The 24108-nt window shown below is 35.5% G+C and overlaps 1 protein-coding gene across 1 annotated transcript in view; it reads left to right on the forward strand.

Annotated features, from left to right (window-relative positions):
* The window catches only part of ClpP (Caseinolytic protease proteolytic subunit), a 31967-nt gene extending 12010 nt beyond the window's left edge, over window positions 1–19957 (forward strand). The window contains exon 3 of the mRNA XM_073968680.1: window positions 19657–19957. Coding sequence (XP_073824781.1) covers window positions 19657–19881 — 225 coding nt within the window. The 3' untranslated portion in view covers window positions 19882–19957. The remainder of the gene's footprint in view (window positions 1–19656) is intronic.
* The last annotated feature ends 4151 nt before the right edge of the window (window positions 19958–24108 follow it).

Raw genomic sequence — 24108 nt, forward strand, 5'->3', positions numbered from 1 at the left:
AAACTCCAGGGCACTGCCCCTGAGAGGAAAACCCTACACTCAAGGCATCACTGACGAGCCAAAAATCGATCAACGAGGTGGAACCATGAGCGAGATCAAAGTGCGTTGGCTTGCAATTGTGAACAATAGACAATCCCAGAGATCGACACATGTTACACAACGACACTGCATTCGATGCTTTAAACAAATTATAATTGAAGTCACCACAAACAATAACATTCGAATACGAATCAAAAATATTCTCATGAACTCTGTGAAAGCACTCAATATCGCCACGGGGCAAATACACAACAGTAAAAAGCACATTGCGCTACACAATGACCTCGACGAGACAGAAGAGCTGAGCCAAGATTCAGTTACGGCTAAAACGTCAATACCACTACCGACAAGTATACACTAAATCTCATCAATTTTGTTATTGTACCTGGAAGGGCGCAAGCTTTGGCAATTAAGATGACCATACGTAAATTTACCATCACGTCCAGAGAAGTTTTGCTTAAAAAACTGGGCGCCACTAATCACAGGTCCAAGATTCCCAATAAGAGACATCAAAATTAATGAAGAGACTGGGGAGCACATATAAAAAAACAGAAGATATATTTTTTAAGCGAGCAAATTCAAAATCGCAAAATCGCATTTCCAAAACTAGCTTCAAGTAAAATAAAGAAAAATTTAAAAATGAGATCAATAATATAATAATAATAAATTGCATACCATACACAACTACATACCAAAGGCACATCACCATTAATCAGTGTAAATTTCTTAATTTGCTTCCTTCTGAGCAAACCTCTGCAGGCATAGATCAACTTCGACGTTGACTTGATTAAGTGATCATTTATGTAAATACGCGATTCAACAAGGCAATTCTCCATAACTTCCTTTAGAAGGACACGCCCCTTTTTGGCAAAATTGCGCATCAGTGCATCTCTATCCTGGACAGAATTAAACTTCACAAGCCCAGCTCTACGGCCAGAGATATAGCAACACTGCATCAAGTCTCTACGATCCAGTTGCATTCCACAAACCTTTGCAATATTAATTGTCTGCGCCCTAAGGTCTTTTATATTATCTGGCAGACCTCTAATGACAACATTCGCCCGATTTAATCTGCGCTGGAGGATGAAATTAAACTTTTCTAATTCACAGATTCTATCCGACAATCTCCTCTCCATATCAGTAGCAATTTTGCGCACCTCACAAACAGACAACTTCAACTCACTGACCGACTTATTAACCTCAGCAAAGCTGCTTTTCAACTCAGCTAATTGGGTATTAAGGGACTCAAAAAACACATCCGTTTTGGCTTCAAACTCCTGCATAAATTGTGCCATGTTGATATCCAACTGCCGCTTCATGGACAATAACAAGTCATCTTTCAAACGGCACAGAGCATCAGAATTGTCAACAACAAGACTCTGAGCAACAGAGGCACTACGAGGGAGGGAACCATCACCACCAACCAACCCAACATCAGCGCCATGATCAACAACACCAACAATATCATCACCACCACGAGCCCGAACACAGGTAACGCAAGTATATCTAAGGTCTTTATTACTTCTGGCCTCAGCTTCAGTTATACCCACACAGTCCAGGTGAAATTAATGTGGACAGCCAGTGCATCCAATTTTATATTTAGTTTTTGCAATATGTTCATTACAAACATTGCAGATACATTGCGATGGCATGTTTACAAATGTGCGTACGTATGTATGTGAGGTTATGCAAACCAAAACAACCGACAAAAAACAGCAGGCAAAATAAATCGATGCGGCACAGCAAAATAACAGGAATTACTTATTGACTCCAACAAGGATCACTTCCACGCAACCCCAAAAATTGCTAAAAGCATATATACAGCCGGGTACTACTGGATAAACTTCAAATTTCAACTTTTAATTATTTACTTGACAGAGCAAAAAATTATAGACTTGTCATGTAGGGATCACAAGATCAAAAAAAGATCCTTCCAATTCAATTATTACAAATTGACGCTGCAGGACTCTATTATTTTTTCTTACTTTTTACAATATTCATTCGGTCGGGGGCCATATCTTAAGATTATTATTTTTTTTTTACGTTCGGTCCCACGCCTCTCACATCCGCCCCTGCCGATAGAGGGGGCCACCTCCCCATTCGTAGGGAGCGCGTACACACCATAGACCGGACCATGGCGGGTTAGTAGTGGTTATAAATGTCAGCTACAGAGGAATCATCATCCGACAATATATATTTAAGAATTCAATTAAGATTTATTTCCAATTAATCAACAATCTCGCTCGTAGGCAAATTTCAACTATTTCCGCATAAGGAGTTGTAGATACGCCGTAAGAGGAGTTGTAGATAAGATGCCAGTATAGATTACGGGAAGTTAATAAGTAACTACAAAATAACAATGTATCCCAGCAAAATTTGACGGAAGGGGTTCTTTGCGATGACGTGATTTCATGTCATCTTTTGCATTGGTTCAAAGGAAGTCGTGAAAGATCCGATATTTTCATTAGGATTTGAACCAATGCAAAGGAAGTCGTGAAAGATCCGATCTTTTCATCAGCATTTGTACCCATTCCATCGATCCAATAGAGATGATGTTTGTGTTTTTATTTACACACCTGTTTATTTTCATTTTGGTATGTTCCAGTACTGCAAAAATCTACTAATTTTTACTATTTTTTCCGATAACATAAAGGAAAAATTGTTATCGTAGTAAAAATAAGTAGATTCTTGGAGTTTCTGGAACAGACCAAAGTTGTTAGAACTGTCGTCGTGAAGTTGTCTTACATTTCCTGCATATCAAACAACTAAAACTTCTAAACAATTGGTATTATATGAAGTCCCAACCATCGAGCTAAAAATAGAATCGGACTGCACACATTGCTATTTTAAAAGTTCCCTTGTCTGTTCTAAATCTGACATATGTAGAATGAAATCAATCAAATCTCGCTTCTTGGAATTTGAAAAAAAAGTCCGAAACGAAGAGGAACAAGAATCTGAAAATAAAGAAGAAACTACTTTTGGAAAGAAACAATTAAAAATAAATTAATTAAGCATAAATGGTATTTTCCATAAAAAGTCTCTCCTCCCCGTTCGTTACATTTTGTTCTTAGAGATCCCTAAAGCAAGCCGGGTTGTAGATCCCTACATATTTCCGTCACTAAACAAAAGAGTATAAATTACCAAAATGTGTTATAAAATAACAAAATTATAAAATAAAAGTTATTTACGAAATTAAAATACTTAAAGGAGTGCATTTGGAGTCCATGTTGAAATCTGAACTGGTGATGGGAAAATAATTGAAAAAACCTTTTGTAAGATGAAAGAATATCAGTTGCGGAGAACGGAGGAAGTAATCTTTTGCGTTGCAGCGGTGGTGATTACATTGCAATTTTGGATGTAAACTTTTGAAAAACTAAACTGATAAATTAATTGTACCTATTTCATGAATTCGTTTGAATTAATAAAGAGTTTTGTTTTTCATGAAAACCATATTTCAATACAGCATTTCCATTTTCCAAACAAGACATGAAAATTTCATGCCAAGGGGTTGGTGAAAATGACATGCCAAAGCATTGGTTAAAATGACATGTCAAAGCATGGGTGAAAATGACGTGTCAAAGCATTGGTGAAAATGACATGTCAAATCATTGGTGGAAATGACATGCCAAAGCATTGGTGGAAATGACATGTCAACGCATTGGTTAAAATAACATGCTTAGGATCCAGAAAAGAACGTCATCTTTTGGGGTCCACGCTCATACAAAATTCATCGATGAAGATGCTAAAAAGATGACATGCTAGATCACTTGCACCCATGATTGAATGTCATCTTTGGCATCGAACATTTTGCTGGGATATGTATGGTAACATGGGGCGCCTTCGCCATGTTTTTGTTCAAAATGTTCTCATACCGACACCGTTAAAGTTTTTTCAAATATTATTTTTGGTACAAATATTAACATATCTTGACTATAAGTTTTGATATATAAATGTTTATAATTTTGTTTTTAAAATATCATTTTTGAGAATTTACAAAATGTGTAAAAAGTGGCGAAGCCTCCCGACCCATGGGGCAGCTTCGCCATCGATATTGAACATTCTCCAACGGACTCTAAAACTGTAATTTACCATACTTCTTCCTTAAATATCAACATTATGAAAAAAAGGGACATGTTTTCTATTGAATAATCAAAAATTATTTTAAAATTCACAAAAAGTAACCGATTCTAGCGGTTAATTAAAGTAGGTGCCTTGAAATTAGGTACAAAAATCATAATATAACTAAAACAAGATAAGTTTAAGATAATATTTGATTTTAACTTCATATTATGGTGTGGTATACATATGGTATAAAGAATTTAAGTTAAAGATAACAAATTTCTAACATTAACCCACCACGCCCCTATCATGGCGTAGGCGGCCCACCCCTTACATATTTCATAATATTAATATATTGACATTTGCAATTGTTTTTTTCGTGCGAATTATTGAGATTTATATTCTTCAGTAGTTATCTTCTAACGGTACAAAATATGTTTTTGATATTACAAAAGGTAAAGAAGATATCGCAAAACATACCTACCATAATTATTTTTCCCAATACCCTGAAAACACAAAATAGCGTGCGTCCGCTATCATACCTATGACTCAACTGCGAAATTTTGGGAGGTGATAGATCTTCATTACACCCACAATTTTGCCTTTAACGGATTTTTTCTAGCACTTGTAGTTTCCAAGAAAATCGACACTGGGGTAGCCGCCCCAGTGGCGAAGGCGCCCCATCTTACCATATATAATAAAATTACACTATAACACAACAATAGGACTAATAATACTTCTGGCAAACCTGCTTATCACAATATTACATTAGAGTTGTATAGTTCATGATCGAACTAGTTCAATTGATCGATTCATTGAATAGAGCGTATGAACTAGATCAGTCGATATAGTTTCTTATAGTTCAATAGTTCACTGAACTATAATCAGTCGGCGACCGTACGATCAACGAACGAACGATTCACAATCTAGTTCAACATGTCGTTCACATATGCATAAAGTTACGCCGTCGTCTGTGTTAAGTGGTGCCTTCGTAATGTGACGAGTTTGCTTACGTTTTGGATCAAGGTACAATGAATATCTGTTCGAAAGTGAAGATTTCTTCAAAAACACAACAAATTCCACATATTCCCATACTGAATGTGCCTGGTTTTGGGATAGAAACAATAAATAAATAAAAAGAAACACACACGCACAAAGCTTTTTCGCATTGACAGTTTCTACACACACACAACCAACTTAATCTTTCTTTATGAATGGAATAAAAGACGTAAATTTAATACTTTTGTTCTGGTGTATTTAAATTATATTATTTTATTGTTTGTTTCTATTTGGTGTATGTATGCGTTTGATTGAACGATTATGATCCGAATGATTGAACTGGATAGTGAACTATGAACTAGATTACTGAACTAGTTCAGTTAAAAGAGCTGAACTATTGAACTAGATCTTTCAAATGAACTAGATTGTACAACTCTATATTACATGCGTAAGATAGCATTTTTTATTACATGTGTTGGACTGGTTAGATCTACCGTAATAAAAATGTTTTTATATATTTCACATAAAGCTCTAAGTGGGTTACTTGCTTCATAATTAGTTTTCACTAGAGATAACTTTATAGGGAGGAAGTTACGTGTTAAACGTGAGGGTACATTGAACATTATTTCACCGACTAAAAATGGCGAATCAATCAGACCACGTATAACTTTTATTATGAACAGCGCTCTTAACATAAACCGTCTTCTCTCTAGAGAAGGAAGATCTACCCAGCAAAATGTTCGATGCCAAAGATGACATTCAATCATGGGTGCAAGTGATCTAGCATGTCATCTTTTTAGCATCTTCATCGATGAATTTTATATGAGCGTGGACCCCAAAAGATGACGTTCTTTTCTGGATCCTAAGCATGTCATTTTTACCAATGCGTTGACATGTCATTTCCACCAATGCTTTGGCATGTCATTTCCACCAATGATTTGACATGTCATTTTCACCAATGCTTTGACACGTCATTTTCACCCATGCTTTGACATGTCATTTTAACAAATGCTTTGGCATGTCATTTTCACCAACCCCTTGGCATGAAATTTTCATGTCTTGTTTGGAAAATGGAAATGCTGTATTGAAATATGGTTTTCGTGAAAAACAAAGCTCTTTATTAATTCAAACGAATTCATGAAATAGCTACAAATTATTTATCAGTTTAGTTTTTCAAAAGTTTACATCCAAAATTGCAATGTAATCACCACCGCTGCAACGCAAAAGATTGCTTCCTCCGTTCTCCGCAACTGACATTCTTTCATCTTACAAAAGGTTTTTTCAATTATCTTCCCATCACCAGTTCAGATTTCAACATGGACTCCAAATGCACTCCTTTAAGTATTTTTATTTCGTAAATTACTTTATTTTATAATTTTGTTATTTTATAACAACATTTTGGTAATTTATACTCTTTTGTTTAGTGACGGAAATATGTAGGGATCTACAACCCGGCTTGCTTTAGGGATCTCTAAAAACAAAATGTAACGAACGGGGAGGAGAGACTTTTTATGGAAAATACCATTTATGCTTATAATTAATTTATTTTTAATTGTTTCTTTCCAAAAGTAGTTTCTTCTTTATTTTCAGATTCTTGTTCCTTTTCGTTTCGGACTTTTTTTTCAAATTCCAAGAAGCGAGATTTGATTGATTTCATTCTATGTCAGATTTAGAACAGACAAGGGAACTTTTAAAATAGCAATGTGTGCAGTCCGATTCTATTTTTAGCCCGATGGTTTGGACTTCATATAATACCAATTGTTTAAAAGTTTTAGTTGTTTGATATGCAGGAAATGTAAGACAACATCACGACGACAGTTCTAACAACTTTGGTCTGTTCCAGAAACTGCAAGAATCTACTTATTTTTACTACGATAACAATTTTTCCTTTATGTTATCGGAAAAAATAGTAAAAATTAGTAGATTTTTGCAGTACTGGAACATACCAAAATGAAAATAAACAGGTGTGTAAATAAAAACACAAACATCATCTCTATTGGATCGACGGAATGGGTACAAATGCTGATGAAAAGATCGGATCTTTCACGACTTCCTTTGCATTGGTTCAAATCCTAATGAAAAGATCGGATCTTTCACGACTTCCTTTGAACCAATGCAAAAGATGATATGAAATCACGTCATCGCAAAGAACCCCTTCCGTCAAATTTTGCTGGGTATTAACTTCAAACGACTTTCGTAAGGCGGTAATAATACTGAAGTATCCCAACGTAATCCACGTAGCGCAAACAACAGAAATTGAATTTGAACAGACTCAAAGCGTAGTTTAGGATCTAGGATAATACCCAGGTCAACAAATGATTCAACATTTTCCAGTTTGTAGGAGCCAATAAAATAATCAGAGTGAATTTGTTGTGACCTGAAAAATAAAATTTTTTTAAGGTTTAGGGTCATTCCATTTGCAGAGCAGCAATTCGTTAGAGAATGTAAATCGTATTGTAAATTAGAGGATTGATTTATGGAATTTATTTGAGAAAACAGATTTACGTCATCAGCGTACATTAAAATGTTCGAAAATCGTATCGCGTGTAGAAGATCATTAGGATATAGGACAAAAAGGAGTGGGCCAAGATGACTACCATGGGGGAACTCCTGAAGACACTGTTATGTCTGTGGACAGAAAATAATTAAATAATACTTTTTGTGTTCCACCTTCTAAATATGAAGAAAACCAAGATAAGAGAGACGATGGGAACCCCATAGCATCTAATTTATAAAGTAAATGCTTATGCACTACCGTATCAAATGCCTTACTAAAATCAGTATATATTACATCAGTCTGATGTTTTTTAATAAAGCCTTTATGAATATGACAAACAAATTCCATAAGGTTAGTGATTGTGGATCTATTTTTCCAAAAATGCATGTTGATAAGGCGAAACTACCACTTTCGTAAATTGAATTCATTTTCTTAATGGCTTCCTGCCATGGTATCTAAATTTTAATTGTAATCTCACAATACATGGCTTTCTATGTACTGATAGCGAGTAAATAAATAAACTGATATGTATACACGACTATTACCCAGTCTGTTCAAAAAAGTAATGAACTACTCCTATGCATAAATATAGCAAGTGTATGTGAAAGATTGAGGACTACTCCAATAAAACTTTTTAAGGCCTCCATTCACCATCAGTCTGCCCGACAGCATTTTTGATAGTATGTGTAACTTTTTGAAAATTTGGTAATGTACATATATGTGAGTTTTTCAAGACTGATGAAAATCAAAATTGTTTTGATTTTAAAATGAACAACCCATCAGTCTGGTGAATTGTGTTTATTTTCAAATTGTCAATATAATTTTTAGAAGGAAAATAGAAAAATATAAAATCAATTCATTTTTGTAGGAAAATTTCAAGATTTCGAGTATTGAATGAAGTCTTTGCGGTTTATTCCTAGTTTAACTATAACTGTCGGATTAATCTGAAATGTTTACCATAGATAGATCTCGATGCCCTGATTAAGAAAATGTAAAAATTTGCCGGCGGTCATAACCGGTAACCTGTAAAAAACCGGATACATAACCGGATTTTCTGAACCGATATGGGTATCAAATGAAAGCTTAAAAAACACTTTTTTAATGATATATTTTTTGTTAAGATGTCAAGCAGTCGTTTTTCAACACCTGTTGATGTTTGACTTACTTGCGCTGGCCACAATATTTTTCTCACAACAACAGCCAAACAAACCATCATGTGCCAAAAACAACAAAATAAAAGCACTGGTGTTTTTTGTTTTTGTAAAATTATTTATTTCACAAATTATTGGTTTCTGTGAAATTATTCAGTAAAAATTTCTTCGTAATGGAGGCAGGTGGGAAACCTACTCCTTTGCCGCCGTCTCCTTTAAGGGATAAAAAATCGAAATAAGAGTTTTAAATATGTAAATGGTGATCAACTTTAAAACATACATACCAATACAACAAATACACCGCTCACAAACACCAGAATGGAAACCATAAAGGAAACCGAACACAATCTTAATTCGAACAAAAACGAGTCTAGTATGTATCCGCAACATCATCCAGGACCATTCTTGGTCTTTGCCTCAACTGAAGCGCAGGTTAGCTTTAGAAGGACCAATTTGTGAACTTCATGTGTATGCGAAATTAGTGAATATCCACATTATTAATTATGTGTGCAAATGTATTGTATATAATTTATTCAAATTTACGTTCAATAACAGAGATTCGGCTAATTAATTTGCATCTGACCCAGAAGCACACGGTTTTAATGCTTTCATCCCGGAAAGATTTGTGCAACGCTATTATGTTATCAGGAATGTTCCAACATCCATTTTGGGTACTACCATTAGATATGAAATCAAAACCAACAATGATATAGATCTGTAATGCGATTCTCTAACTCATTTTTTGAGTAAAATTAAAACCCAAAATTGTGAATGAAAAGTTAAAATAAAAGTTGACAACACTTTTTCTGTCGGTAGAACTTTACGAATACTTTTTTTTGGTCGCTAATTTACCGAAAAATATCGTTAATTACCGAAATTATAAGCATTTTTATTTTACCGATTTTTGTCGGTAACTCAAAAAATGAGTTGCAGAATCGCACTACTGGTATCGATCTATAGATTCACAAAGTGGAAGTGGAAGTTCCAACAGAAACTGTAAAAATATGTATAATATATGATGGTATACCAACAGAAATTTATATGTGTGGTTCCAGAATAACTTCAGACTTATATGTGCCACCGGTTCGACAAAATTTTCAAATAAAAATAAGATCAGCTGAGCCAGGCTGGGGTTTGAACGTCCTTGAAAAACACAGGAAAAGAGTGTTGTCACGGCGTGTTAGCGTTCAGAGCCAAACTCATTACTTTCAAAGGCAGCGCTAAGCGTTTCATGAAAGCACAACTAAATGCGAAAACCCCCCATTGTTGTAAAAAACAAAAAAAAAATGCATTTGAAAGAGTAAAAGTTAGATGATAGCGAAGCCTTCCCAAATTCGATATGTCTAAGGAGCCTTCATTACCAAAGGCGAAACTTGTCATGTCAAAGGCAAAAATTTCAAATAAAGATAAAATCAGCAGAGCCAGACTGGGGTTTGAACCCACGACCTTGAAAAACACAGGAAAAAGGTGTTGTCACGGCGTGTTAGCGTTCAGAGACAAACTCATTACTTTCAAAGGCAGCGCTAAGAGTTTGTCATAAAAGCACAACTAAATGGGAAAACCCCCATTGTTGTTGTAAAAAAAACAAATGCATTTGAAAGAGTAAAAGTTAGATGATAGCAAAGCCGTCTCACATCCGATATGTCTGAGGAGCCTTCATTACCAAAGGCGAAACATGTCATGTCCCATAGTGGTGGGCGTGTGGGTTCGAATCGTCGGCTTTCCTTTTTCACTTGCATTATTGATTGATCATCAAGCTCGACTCCAACGAGAAATTAAAAGGCAAAATTTTCAAATACAGATAAAAATACATGTTTAGCATGGAAAGCAGATGGAAATATTAAAAGTGTCATGACATTATCGAATCTTTCCAGAAAAGAAGTTATGCAAAAATACCCTGTTTCTCGAATTATTATCAGGGTTTGTCTGATAGTGAATACACCAGTGAATTTCCATGTCTTTCGAAGCATAAAAATGTACCAAAAAGTAATGTCCAAGATGTAATAAACAGGAAAATTTTCAATATTAAGTATAGCAAAGTTACAGCTCCAATGAGTATGAATCAGCATCCCGTAGCAAGTCCAAGACAGATAACTCCATCCCAGCCGACCAACAAAACTTCTCTAAAGTTTCAGAATTAGAGAAAGCTATATCTTCTTTTTCTAACGACATTTCGAAAATTCTCATCTCTCTCAACAGTGCTGAGGGTCTTAGGTTAAGGTTAGGTTAGGTTTAAGAATGCGTAGCCATCTAGTGGTATAGGTGACTGCTCCACTCGGAGACCGTTGGTCCATTGTGTTCATCCTGTGTGGGCTATTGCTTAAGATTAGAGTGTTGATGTAGTTTATGAGATGAGGATGATAGGGTAGAGGTGATGAGATGATGGTGAGTGTAGGAGATGTTGACAGATAGGATGGAGATGTAGAGGGTGATGCCAATGTATAGATGAGAGTGTTCTGGAAGAGTGAAAAGAGTCTGATTACTGTTGGTTTTTATTCATTTTTAGCGAAAAAATTGCAATAAAAATAAACAAGTAATTTACCCCATCTACTGGCTGGCTTCTGGTAGCTATTCATAATACTGAGATTAAATATATGAACTTTTGACTTGCACTGCAAATTTTTAAATATCCGCGGAAAATGAAGAATTTGAAAATTTCGTGCAATCTGATAACAACCTACAATGTTATGGAGAGCCAAGGGACGAAGATATCATTAGAGAAGTTATGTCGGAGGGCGATGAATTATAAATTATGAAAATAATCAAATAGGGAATAAGATGCTCTCCAAAAAAGTTATAAATGCAATAAGTATTCTTCGTAAATCGATGATGCCAACCAATCAATTTTTTCATGAAATAGAAAACATAGAGCAATACTATTTTGGACTATGTAAAATGTACGTACAGTCAAAAATAACCGACTTTTGAATAATAATAAAAGTGATTGTTTAAGTTAGAATTGATTATTTTATTTAAATTGGTCCTATGAATTGCACAGGTGTATTCGTTGAAATCTCCTCATACCCGTTTATTACACCCCTGTAATAATATGAGAGATTTCAACGAATATTCACTTGACAACCGCCCTCTTGAAGCATCCATGCAGATGTCAAAACATAACATAAATAAACAAAATAAGATCGATCGACCGCTTGACTTGCAAGCAACACCCGGGCTTTATCGTAAGCATCGCGTACATATCGTTGTACATAATTATTCTGAAAGGTAATATTGTTTACCAATAAATAAATACGGCAATTGAGCCAACCTTTTACTAATTAAACTATTGTGTTTTATTTCTAATTTCTTTACATTGATTTATTGACGGCCACACGTACGCATTGGGCGTACTGGCTCTATTGGGAGAGCCTTCATACACTTGTTCCCCCAAGTCCCCATAGTGCGGACTAAACATTTGGTCGCTTCGAGCCGAACAAACATTTGGTCCTTCGAGCCGGATCCTCTAGTGAATTGGTTTACTTCTGGAATCCCACTAAAATACAGTCCACAATCATATTGCTGCTTACTATTATCGGTACGTATAGTGCATAGTGAGCATCAACATAAATAAAAAACAAGTGTTCGTTTGTTTGTTTGGTCGTTTTGCAACGTCACATATTCCCTTTTTTGTTAATCGGTCAAAGTCCAAATCTTGGACAGACATACGGGAATAACAAAATCAAAACAAAAATAATAAATATTTGCTTCTAAATATTTCGCTTTAATTTTTGTTTATTTTCTTCTAATTTGTCGTTTACCTGCTTCTTATTGTTGTTGCAAAAGGAGTAGAAAATATTCCATTAAATATTTCTAATTTGCATTGATTACGTTTCGCTTTAGCAGTGTTAATATACAAACATATTTTCATAAATACATCGGTTACATATTTACACTGCACGGCCTATTCGTGGTCCCTTCTGTTCTGGTACACACACGTTAGTATAGCTACATACACAGCATCGTCGCTTGGTTGTTCCGTCTAGTCGGTCAGTTTTTATTGCACAGTAACCCGCCGGTGTATTATTACACAGTACCCGGTCAGTAAATTAGTACTGTGACACATATTATATTTTATGGTAAATATAATAAATCGGTGTCAGGGAACATTTTAATATTTTTGGACATTTTGGAATTGCGTGCACCCTACAATCGGTCAATTGGATCTATTCTTGTGTAGGGCGTTATTTAAAAATATTTATTGCGATTTGTATATTTTTGGAATTTCAATATAGTTTCAAATTTTTGTTGAATTTTTGGACACAAATACACTACATTCGGTGGTTATTTGTATAAATTTGATATTGCATGCACCCTACAATTGATCGTTTTCTCGTGTAGGGCATTTTGTACAAATATTTTTCCGAATTTTATATTTTTTTAGAATTCTGATATTGTTCGAATTTCCAGTTATATTTTTTGGCACAAATACACTACAATCGGTAGTCAGTTCGTGTCCTTTAGGTCGATAGCAGATATTTAGTATTAACTTTCACGGCAAATTAACATCGCCTCATGCTGTTTTTGGTAATAATTTTGAAAATTATATGGTAGTTTACAAATTTTACATTATTTTGGAATTTAAATATTGAACTAAATTTCTTATTGCATTTTTAGGCAAATAGTTGTCAATTGGATTTTTATTGCCTTGGTTTGCAAACTTTGGTTAGTTTTTGAGATTTTGAATATTGTTTCAATTTCCGATTTTAAATCAGCACGCTACAATTGGTAGTTTGAGAATTTATCCTTTTGAGGAAAGTAATACATTTAATAGACATTCATTTTTGCTGTTAAATTTCATTCACCATTTTGTTGGTTTACTTTGTCTTTTTTGACTAATATGGCCTTCACTCCTCCATATTTATTAATTCGTGCTTCCAAGTCTATCGTGACATTCACTGAACACTTCAGTAAATTAGAGGAAGACGAACTTGACATTTATGGCCTCGAAGTTTGGAGTGAGGAAATTGAAAAATTGTGGAATACCTTTCAGGAAACTTTTCAAAAATGCCTCTCTCGTATAGATAATCCCGAGAAACTTCATTCCATTTATGAGGAGTCGCATCAAACATATGTTAATTGTTCTTCAAAGATAAATAGTTTGTTGTCAGGATTTAGTAGTACTGCTAAAATGTCTCCGAACACATTAGGTAGTACGGAAGATTACTTAACAAAACATCCAAGCTATATTTCTTCGGAAAAAAAACAGTCCTGTGACGTAAATGTTAAAAACGTGAGTTTGTCGTCCCATCATTCTCGTGATGTGGGAACACAGGCATCTAGCTCTACAATATTTAGCATTGGGAATCCTAGAATAGGCACAAACATCGTTGCTGATCCCACAAATTTTGATAATATTCATAATCTTGCGTTACCTCCTTTGGATGTTGAGGTTTTCGATGGAAATATTCTAAATTGGTCCACTTTCAGAGATTTGTTCAGTGCGGTTTATATAAATAACTCCCAGTTGACTGATATTGAACGCTTTTGTCATCTGGTGAGTAAAACTAGTGGTGAGGCTCGAGAAATCGTCTCGAAGTTTCCTGTGACTCATAGGAGTTTCGACCGTGCGTGGAATGATTTGAATTCCACATTTGATAATCCACGGTTGCTTGTCCACAATTAATTGAAATCATTGTTTTCGCTTCCTGTACTAAATCAGGAAACTAGTTCGGGACTGTAGTCAATACAACGTGGGATCACTAGTTGTCTTTCTGCAATGGCAATTTATGATGTACCAACGGATAATTGGGATCCGATCGTGTTCTTCATTTGTTTACAAAAATTGCCTAAGATCACACACGCTTTATGAGAGCAAAGTTTGACAAATAAGTCTCGTCTTTCAATTTGGAAAGAATTAGATGCATTATTGACAGAGAGAATTCGAACTCTTCTGTGTTTGCATGAAATGAGAAGTGTTGGCACTTTGTATAATTCGACTTGTAAAGTGTCTCCTAAATCTTGTACTTCTTCTCCTCACTCTTCTCCCAGTCCCAAACACTTTTCGACACCTCTTCGTTCGTCTCCTAATACTTGTTGCGTTTTTTGTACAGAGCAACAACACAAATTAAATGTTTGCCAGCGGTTCGTAAATTGTACGCCGTTGGAAAGATTTAAATTGGTCAAAAAACATCGTGTGTGTGTGAATTGCCTACGGAAGGGACACGAAGTCAAAAATTGTGCTAGTCGTTGTTGTCGAAAGTGCAATCAGAGACATCATACTCTATTGCACAGAGATCGCTCTATTGTGAGCAGTGTGACTCCCAGAAGTTCGAAGTTGTCTGCTTCAGCTTCCACCTTTCGACCTAGGATATTAGATAGTAATAATTCTTCGTCTACATCTAGCGCTCCATCGACATCGGTCGATAATTTTGTTCGAAAATCCTTTCACGTCAGTCAGTCAGGAAAAGCTATATTGGGAACAGCGCTGGTGAATATCGTTCATCAGGTTGCTTCTTTTCCTGCTAGGGCGTTGATCGACCCCGCTTCTGAGTCGTCTTTCATTTCGGAACGACTTCAGAAGGATCTGGGACTCCAGGTTCAAACCAATAAATCGACAATATCTGGAGTTAATAGTACTGTCGCAGCTACATGTCGTACAAGTTGTTCGTTGAAACTTCGTCATTGTGCTGACAGGTCGTCTACTTTTGAGACTTCGGAGTTGGTTGTAGGTTTCATATCGAAAACTTCAACCTTTTCGGTCACTTCGGTCCTTAAGTCGGATTTGTCAAATATAGTTTTGGCAGATCCTCAATTCGACGAATCGCGCCACGTAGATATTTTCATAGGGGCAGATTTGTACCCGAAGATAATTAAAGGTCACACTTTTCGACTTTCGGTTCACTGGTTCACTGCTCGCTCAAAATACATCATTTGGATGGATTACTACAGGCACTGTCACGTAAATTGTTGCTCTCGTAGATCGTACGGAAAATAGTTGTAAAGCGGCCCCAAACAAACATAACGCACGTTAGCTCACGTTGCGCTATCGTTCGCGGGGTCACTAATGGCCCATCGTCTCCATAGTCCCTAATGACCATAATTACCGCGGGTCCCTAATGTCCCATCGTTTAGTTTGTAAGCATATCATATGGTCCCTAATGGCCATATTTACCGCGGGGTCCCTAATGGCCCCATCGTTTAGCATGTAAGAATGTTTTTGAAAAAATGATATGCTAAAAAAAAGAAAAAAATTGTTTGAAAAAATGTAAAAGGTTATTGCTCACGCCTGCACTATACTAATGCTGAGTACTTTTATACGATTGCTTATTAGTCGAATCTGTTAAAACATTTGGATGTTTCAAGGGAGGCGGCAAATGTTTAAGTTAGAATTGATTATTTCATTTAAATTGGTCCTATGAATTGCATAGGTGTATTCGTTGAAATTTCCTCATACCCATTTATTACACCCCTGTAATAGTATGAGAGATTTCAACGAATATTCACTTGACAACCGCCCTCTTGAAGCATCCATGCAGATGTCAACACAAAACATAACAAAAATCTATATTAATAAAAGAGTGAAGTGATTGACTGACTGACTTACTGACTGATTCATCAACGCCCAGAAGAAACAGCTGAAGCTAGAATCTTGAAATTTTGTGTGTGGTTCTCTCTTGGTCCGTAGGGGTCAGATAAGGCTGGGTTTTTGAAAATTCGAACTGGAATGGTACGAAAAGTACCAAGAGGTACTAAATATGGTACCGTTTGTATTTGGCGAACCGGTAGAGGTAGAACTTTGAAATTTGGAATGAAGGTCACTGATGGAGTGTAGGAAAGATGTGCTAAAGGTTTTTTAGAAATTGGAACTATAAGTGTACGAAAAGTACTAAAGTGTACTAAATTTGGTACCAATTCGTATTTTGTGAACGGATAAAGTTTAAAGGTTGAAATTTGGTGTGAGAATAAAGGTTAACATAAGGTTGACATAAGGAGGTGGTTTAGGAAAAGTGTACACGTGTGTACAAAAAGTACTAAATGGTACTAAATTTGGTACAATTATGATTTGGGCGAACGGATAGAGCTGGAATCCTGAAATTTTGAATTAAGGCTACTGCTGGAGAGGAGAATGGAAGTAGTTTTGAAAATTGGTACTTATGGGTACGAAAAGTACTAAATGGTACTAAATTTGGTACAATTTGGATTTAGGTTGAACGGATGGAGCTCGAATTCTGAAAATTTGTATGAAGGCTACAGTTGGAGGGTAGAATGGAAGTAGTTTTGAAAAATTGTACTTATGGGTACGAAAAGAACTAAATTTGGTACAATCACGATTTGTGCGAAAGGATAAAGCCGGAATCCTGAAATTTTAATTAAGGCTGCTGTTATATTATTAGATTAGAATGGAAGTAGCTTTGAAAATTCGTACTTATGGGTACGACAAGTACTAAATGGTACTAAATTTTGTACAATTTGGATTTAAGTTGAACGGATAGACCTGGAATCCTGAAAGTGTGAATTAAGGCTACAGTTGAAGGGTAGAATGGAAGTAGTTTTGAAAATTCGTACTTATGGGTACGAAAAGTACTAAATGGAACTAAATTTGGAACAATTACGATTTGGGCGAACGGATGGAGCTGGAATCCTGAAAGTTTGTACTAAGGCTACTGTCGGAGAGTAGAACGGAAGTAGTTTTGAAAATTCGTACTTATGGGTACGAAAAGTACTAAATGGTACTAAATTTGGTACAATTATGATTTGGGCGAACGGATAGAGCTGGAATCCTGAAAATTGTTTTAAGACTGCTATTAGAGAGTAGAATGGAAGCAGTTTTGAAAATTCGTACTTATGGGTACGATAAGTACTAAATGGTACTAAATTGTGTACAATTTGGATTTAGGTTGAGCGGAATGAGCTGGAATCCTGAAATTTTGAATTAAGGATACTGTTAGATAGTAGAATGGAAGCAGTTTTGAAAATTCGTACTTATGGGTACGACAAGTACTATATGGTACTAAATTTTATACAATTTGGATTTAGGTTGAACGGATAGAGCTGGAATCCTGAAATTTTGAATTAAGATTGATGTTGTAGTATGGCGATAGTTTGGAAATTCGTACTTATGGGTTACGAAAAATAATAAATTTGGTACAATTAAGATTGAGGTCATCGGATAGAGCTGAATTTCTGAAATTTGGAATAAAAATTGCTGCTGGAGTATAAGATTGGATTGGATTGTATAATGGAAATTGTTTAGAAAATTCGTACTTAAGGTTGCGAAAAGTACTAAGTGGTACTAAAAAGTACCAAATTTGGATTTGGGTGAACGAACAGAGGTGGAATAATGAAATTTAGAATTACGCTTGCTGTTGGGGTGTAAGATGGAGTTAGTTTCACAAATTCTTACTTACGGGTAAGAAAAATACTAAATTTGGTTCAGTTTGGATTTAGGTGAACCAATAGAGCAGGAAACCTTAAATTCGTAACTGAGATTAATGTTGAAGTGTAGGATTGAGGTAGTTTGGAAATTCGTTCTTATGGATACGAAAAGCCCCAAATTTTGATATAATTTGGGTTGGGGTCAACGGATAGACCTAGAATCCTCTAATGTGGAATTGAGATTTCTGTTGGAGTGTAGGATTGTTGTAGTTTTGGAAATTCGAACTTCTGGGAACGAAAAGTATTAAATTTGGTACAATTGGGATTTGGAATCTGGAATCCTGAAATTTGGAATTGAGATTATTGTTGAAGTGTAGGATTGAGGTAGTTTTGGAAATTCGTACTTATGGGTACGAAAAGTACTAAATGGTACTAAATTTGGTACAGTGGATATTTGGAGGAACGGATAGAGCTGGAATCCTGGAATTTGTTAAGACTACGATTGGAGTGTAGGATTGAGACATGGAGGTAGTTTTTGAAATTCGTACTTATGGCTACGAAATATACCAAATGGTACAATTTGAATTAAGGTTACTGGTGCAGGGAAGGATTGAGGTAGTTTTGGAAAATCGTACTATTGGGTGTAGGGACAGTGCTGGAATCTGTATTTTTTGGATTTAGTGTGAGTATTGGTGTACAATGTTGGTCTAGCTGTTAACATGTAAGGGTGAGATATGGCTGATCTTTTTGAAAATCAAACTAAAGCGGTACGAACAGTACTAAAATAACAATAAATATTGATTAAAATTGGTATAAGTATAATAAAAATTTCAATGTTCGCCATTTCCATATTATATATTGTTTATTTTTTTTATATCCTTTCCGCATACGAAGTAACGAGCACTTTGCTAGTAAACAGAATAAGATCGATCGACTGTTTGACTTGCAAGCAACACCCGCGCTTTATCGTAAGCATATCGTTGTACATAATTATTCTGAGCAATTGAGCCAACCTTTTACTAATAAAACTATTGTGTTTTATTTCTAATTTCTTTACATTGATTTATTGACGGCCACACGTACGCATTGGGCGTACTGACTCTATTGGGAGAGCCTTCATACACTTGTTCCCCCAAGTCCCTATAGTGCGGACTAAACATTTGGTCGCTTCGAGCAGAAAAAACAGTGATGAAGTTACTTCTTTCTTTAAATATACTTAACAACTATTGATCTCCGTGCTTAATACTACACAAAGAAGTGTGATAATTTGTTTTCTTATGTTTTTAAATAATTTGGTTTTCTTTTTGTTAAATAAAAACGAAGTTATATGATAAGAAAAAAAAAATTGTGGTTTTCATTGGAATTTATATGTGCATTGTTTGTGCTTATAACCGGGAGATTTTCAAACATGTACCTATTATGCTTATATGGATTTGTATATATTGTGCTTATAAACGGGATTTCGATATATGAATCCCCCGCTTATATGCTGTTTTGCTTGCATGAAAATAAAAACCTTCGTCCTAATAAAACGACAATAAATAACAAATCCTATATATTTAACCATTTTGTATTAATAATTGTTTTTCATTTAAGGGTCAAGCTACGGATATACAAATACAAGCTGAGGAAATAGTCAAGTTGAAGAAGCAGCTAACCCAAATTTATGTAAAACACACTAAACAGCCTTATGAAGTCTTATACCAACGCATGGAAAGAGATAATTTTATGTCACCAGAGGAAGCAAGACAAATTGGACTTATTGATCAGATATTAGAACACCCCCCCGAAATGTCTGCAAGTGATGGCGGGAAAGAATAATAGAATTTTCAAAATTTTTATATTGCGTTCTATTGAAAGTAAAATATATATATCGTTTGTATAAAAACAAAGGAAAGCACCCCCAGTTCTTTATAATGTTGAAGTCAAAATTGGAGATAATAAATCATATTAGGTCTGTTCGTTTACTCAACAATTTGTACAAGTTCAGTAACTTTTTGTAATCGGCTAACATCTTTTGCATTGTACTGTAGAGTAGACGAACAACATCCAGTAACAATTTGTTCAAATTTTGAGTAAACGAACACATATTTTTTCGGTACCGAAATATATACAATTTTGTTTTTATAACTTAAGCCACTAAATGGAAAGGACATTTTTATTTTTTAACATCCTGTAACACATTAAGCAATGAAGCGATACTTTTATTACGTCGATCAACTAATGACATTAATCATTATTGTTACATATATATCGAGGGACTAATCTGTGCTGGTTAAGTTTAACTCGGTGTATGTCAGAGATTGTCTAATGGCGAACTACCAAAAGCGAAGTGATCCACTGCTCTTTGGTGGTTGATGTGAGAAGTAGGATTTATTTGAATGATCACCACAGCCGAACAGCATCAGGGTTGATGTACCTTTGTCGTAGACTGTGGATGCCCAAAAAAATACTCATGTTCAAGTTGATAAGTTCTGATATCCGGAAAGCTTTGGTTATGCTACCTGATGGAAAAGAAGATGAATATGACTTAAAGCGGTGTTGTCCTGTGCGTTTTAAGTCATAACGCCATCTATTGCTTAGTAGCAAAAAATATCATTGGCGTTCTTAGTGGAGAACATCTTTATTAAAATTTCAATATACAGGCATGTCACAGAAACCAATTCCGATCCAAAGTGAAATCGATTTCGTATTTAGCTTCATCAGAAACCGAAAAACGAAACATTTTTTCGGAATGAAACCACTTTTGGTTTCTCAAGTGGAATTGCATTTTTTTGGAAATATGTCACTATAAAACACTCCCAAAACACTTAAAAATAATAAAATTATTGTTTTATTAACAAAATCACATTTATTTTCATATTTTTTATCATTTTAATTAAAAAATTGCCAAATTTTCATTATTTCTCAATCAACGAAACCACTTGTTAACGAAGTGTTGTCAAATAATTTTTTCGTTAAAATCGATTTTTTTCTTCGAACAAATATTAATCGTTTGCAAAAACTAAACAGTCTGGCATTGCGAATGACAACTTAAAGGGAAGATAAAAAGAAAACATAACAAAAAATAACTCAAACAAGGAGTTTCGTACAAAATGTATGTATTTTTAAATATGTTATTTTGATGTATTAATTAATGTTTACTATTTTAGGGTCAAACACAGAAATTCGGCACAAGAAAAAATTTTTAGCAGAATCAGGAACACACCCAATAAATTTTTTTAATTTAATTTCAATCAAAAATTTAAATTTGACAATTAAGTGATCGGAAAAGAATTAAATTAAAACTGAGGAAAAATAAAACTGAAGAACAGAATTCAAACAAAAAGTGCATAAAATAAATCTTTGAAAGAAAAAAAGAAGAAATTTCCTAAGAAAAAACCTGTGCTTTGAAAAAGATAAGAAGAAAATAAAATGGGACGTGAAGAGTTGATGGAGCAACTACGTCAAGCTGGAATAGATTTTCCAAATACAGCGACATTATCGCATTACGCGAGCTGCTACGAGGAGTGGTAGGGGCAAATCCTACATTGCAAAGCGAATCATTGCCACCACAGCAACAACAGGCAGACTTACTCATGCAGCCATTGGTAGACTTGTTGATAGAGCCACAAGCAGACAGACAAACGGCAAGCACACACACCACCACAACAATTGCAGTTAGGCGAGCTAGCAACGATTGCCAATCAACCACCACGTATTTCACAATTAAGCGAGAACATGGCCGGCACACAGCCAACAACAACAGCATCGTCTGTGAACATGCAAAAACAAGCCAACGCAATGAATGATGAAATAGGCAAAGAAGAGCAACGGCTGTTGAAATAATTGAAAATTTTAAAGCTGAAAAATGAAATTAATGGGTCGGAGGAAAAAGTGCAAACGAAGAAAAGTGTTGCCAACTTTGCAGATGTGGAAGGGGCCCTACCAAAATTTTCGGGTGATAATGAATATGCTGTCACAAAATGGGTCCGGGAAATTAATAAAATAACTGATATCCTGAGCTGCGGAGAAGTAGAAAAATTTATGTATGCCCGCCGTATGATGACGGGCAGTGCAGCAATATTTGTGCGTAGAACCAATACAAATAATTGGGTAAGCCTACAAAGTGAATTGGTGAATGAGTTCCACAAAGCAACTGGCGTAAAAGAAACTTTACGTCGATTGGAAGCTCGAAAATGGAACAAAGCGAACGAAAACATGCACAGATATGCCTTGGTGATGCAGGAAATAGCGGAAGGCTCAACAATAACTGAGCGAGAGTTGGTGGAGTGTGTGTTGGAGGGCATCAATGATAAGTCTGTGGCTGCCTCGATGTTTTTTAACGTGCACACAATAAAGGAGTTTAAAAGCCTGATTCCAAATAACGAAAAGATGGCAGCGGAACAGAGACAGAAGCAGGTGAAGACACTGCAAGCCACGCAGTTTTATGAAGGGGTTCGCTGTTACAACTGGCAGAAGATGGGTCACTATGCAATCAGTTGCAAGAAGGGGCAACGCCCATTGGGGCATGTTTTAAATGTGAAAAGCCCGGGCACCTGAAGCTAAATTGCCCTATGCAGACAGCAGCAGTATCCCAAGAGGAAGAAGAAGTGAACTGGATCTAATAGTCATATTTTTTCTTCTTTACTTGCCACCGGTAGCCCATGTAGTTTCATAAACGAAGTAGTGATCCAGTCGGTGTATCCGCAGTCTAGTGTAGGAAAGAGAAGACTTTCGAAATACAAAGGGTTGGATGGGAAAAAAACTAAAAACATGCGGACAAACAATAGCGATCCTAGAATTCGGAGGAATCAAAAAGAAAATTGAATTTATTATTTTACCCAGTACGGCCTCGTGCACCTTGGTGCTCGGGCGTGATTTTTAAAGCTTTTCAAAATTAATTTAGTTTTAAGGAAAAGGGAAGAAATGTATGACATTATTTTTGAAAGCGGACTCAAAACTTGAAAAAAAATTAGAGCCGCAAAAGATAAATGAGAAAATAAAAAATAAAATAAACAGTGGTCTTTTTGAAAAGGAAGGAATGGAAAAAGGGGATTCAGGACAGTATAAAGAACTTAACCCTCCAAAGGAGGCGGGTTCTTTAGAAGAGATAAGGGATGAAAAAACCAAACCTATTCAGACAGTAGACACAGTGGAAGAAATAAGGGATGAAGAGAATTTTGATCAAAAGCAAATATTGGGTAAATTAAATAACGAGGAAGTAGAAGAGAAATGGGATATAAACCCAAATTTAAATGAGTATCGGAAAAACAAAATACAAGTATTAATAAGGAAAAGTTATGTTGAGAAATTAGAGGATGAGCCGAAGACACCTGAGTTTAAGGCTTCAATATTAGTGACATCGGGTAATGCGACCTATTGTTCACCTAGAAGACTCTCTTTTGCGAAAAAAACAAGAGGTGAATAAAATAATAGCGGAATTGTTAGAAAAAGAGATAATACGACCTAGTAACTCACCTTATGCGTCGCCCATTGTATTGACGAAGAAAAAAAGTGGAGAAACTAGAATGTGTGTGGACTATAGGTCCCTCAACAAAATAGTAGTGCGGGATAACTATCCCCTCCCACTAATCGAAGATTGTTTGAGGGAAAATCATGGTTCACCATAATGGACCTTAAGTCAGGCTTCTACCATGTCAGATTGGAAGAGGATTCGGTGAAGTACTCCTCATTCGTGGTGCCGAATGGCCAGTACGAATTTTTAGGGTTACCATTTGGACTAAAAAACGGACCAGCGATATTCCAAAGATTTATTGCAGGAATTTTTGAAGACTTTTTAAAGAATAATGAAATGGTAATCTATATGGATGATATCGTTATAGCCTCGAAGACCCTAGAAGAACACAAACAATTGTTAGGAAGGGTAATGGAGCGTTTAGCTATATACGGACTAAAAATAAAATACAAAAATGCAAATTTGCATATAACAAAATTGAATATTTGGGATATAAGGTTTCGAAAAAAGGTATTGAACCATCGGACAGGCATGTAGAGGCAATCGGGAACTATCCGATGCCTAAGAATGTGAAACAAATGCAAGCGTTT

The sequence above is a fragment of the Musca autumnalis genome, unplaced genomic scaffold, assembly GCF_047663935.1.
Source record: "Musca autumnalis isolate F117 unplaced genomic scaffold, ASM4766393v1 scaffold_2, whole genome shotgun sequence".
In the NCBI taxonomy this organism is placed as follows: domain Eukaryota; kingdom Metazoa; phylum Arthropoda; class Insecta; order Diptera; family Muscidae; genus Musca; species Musca autumnalis.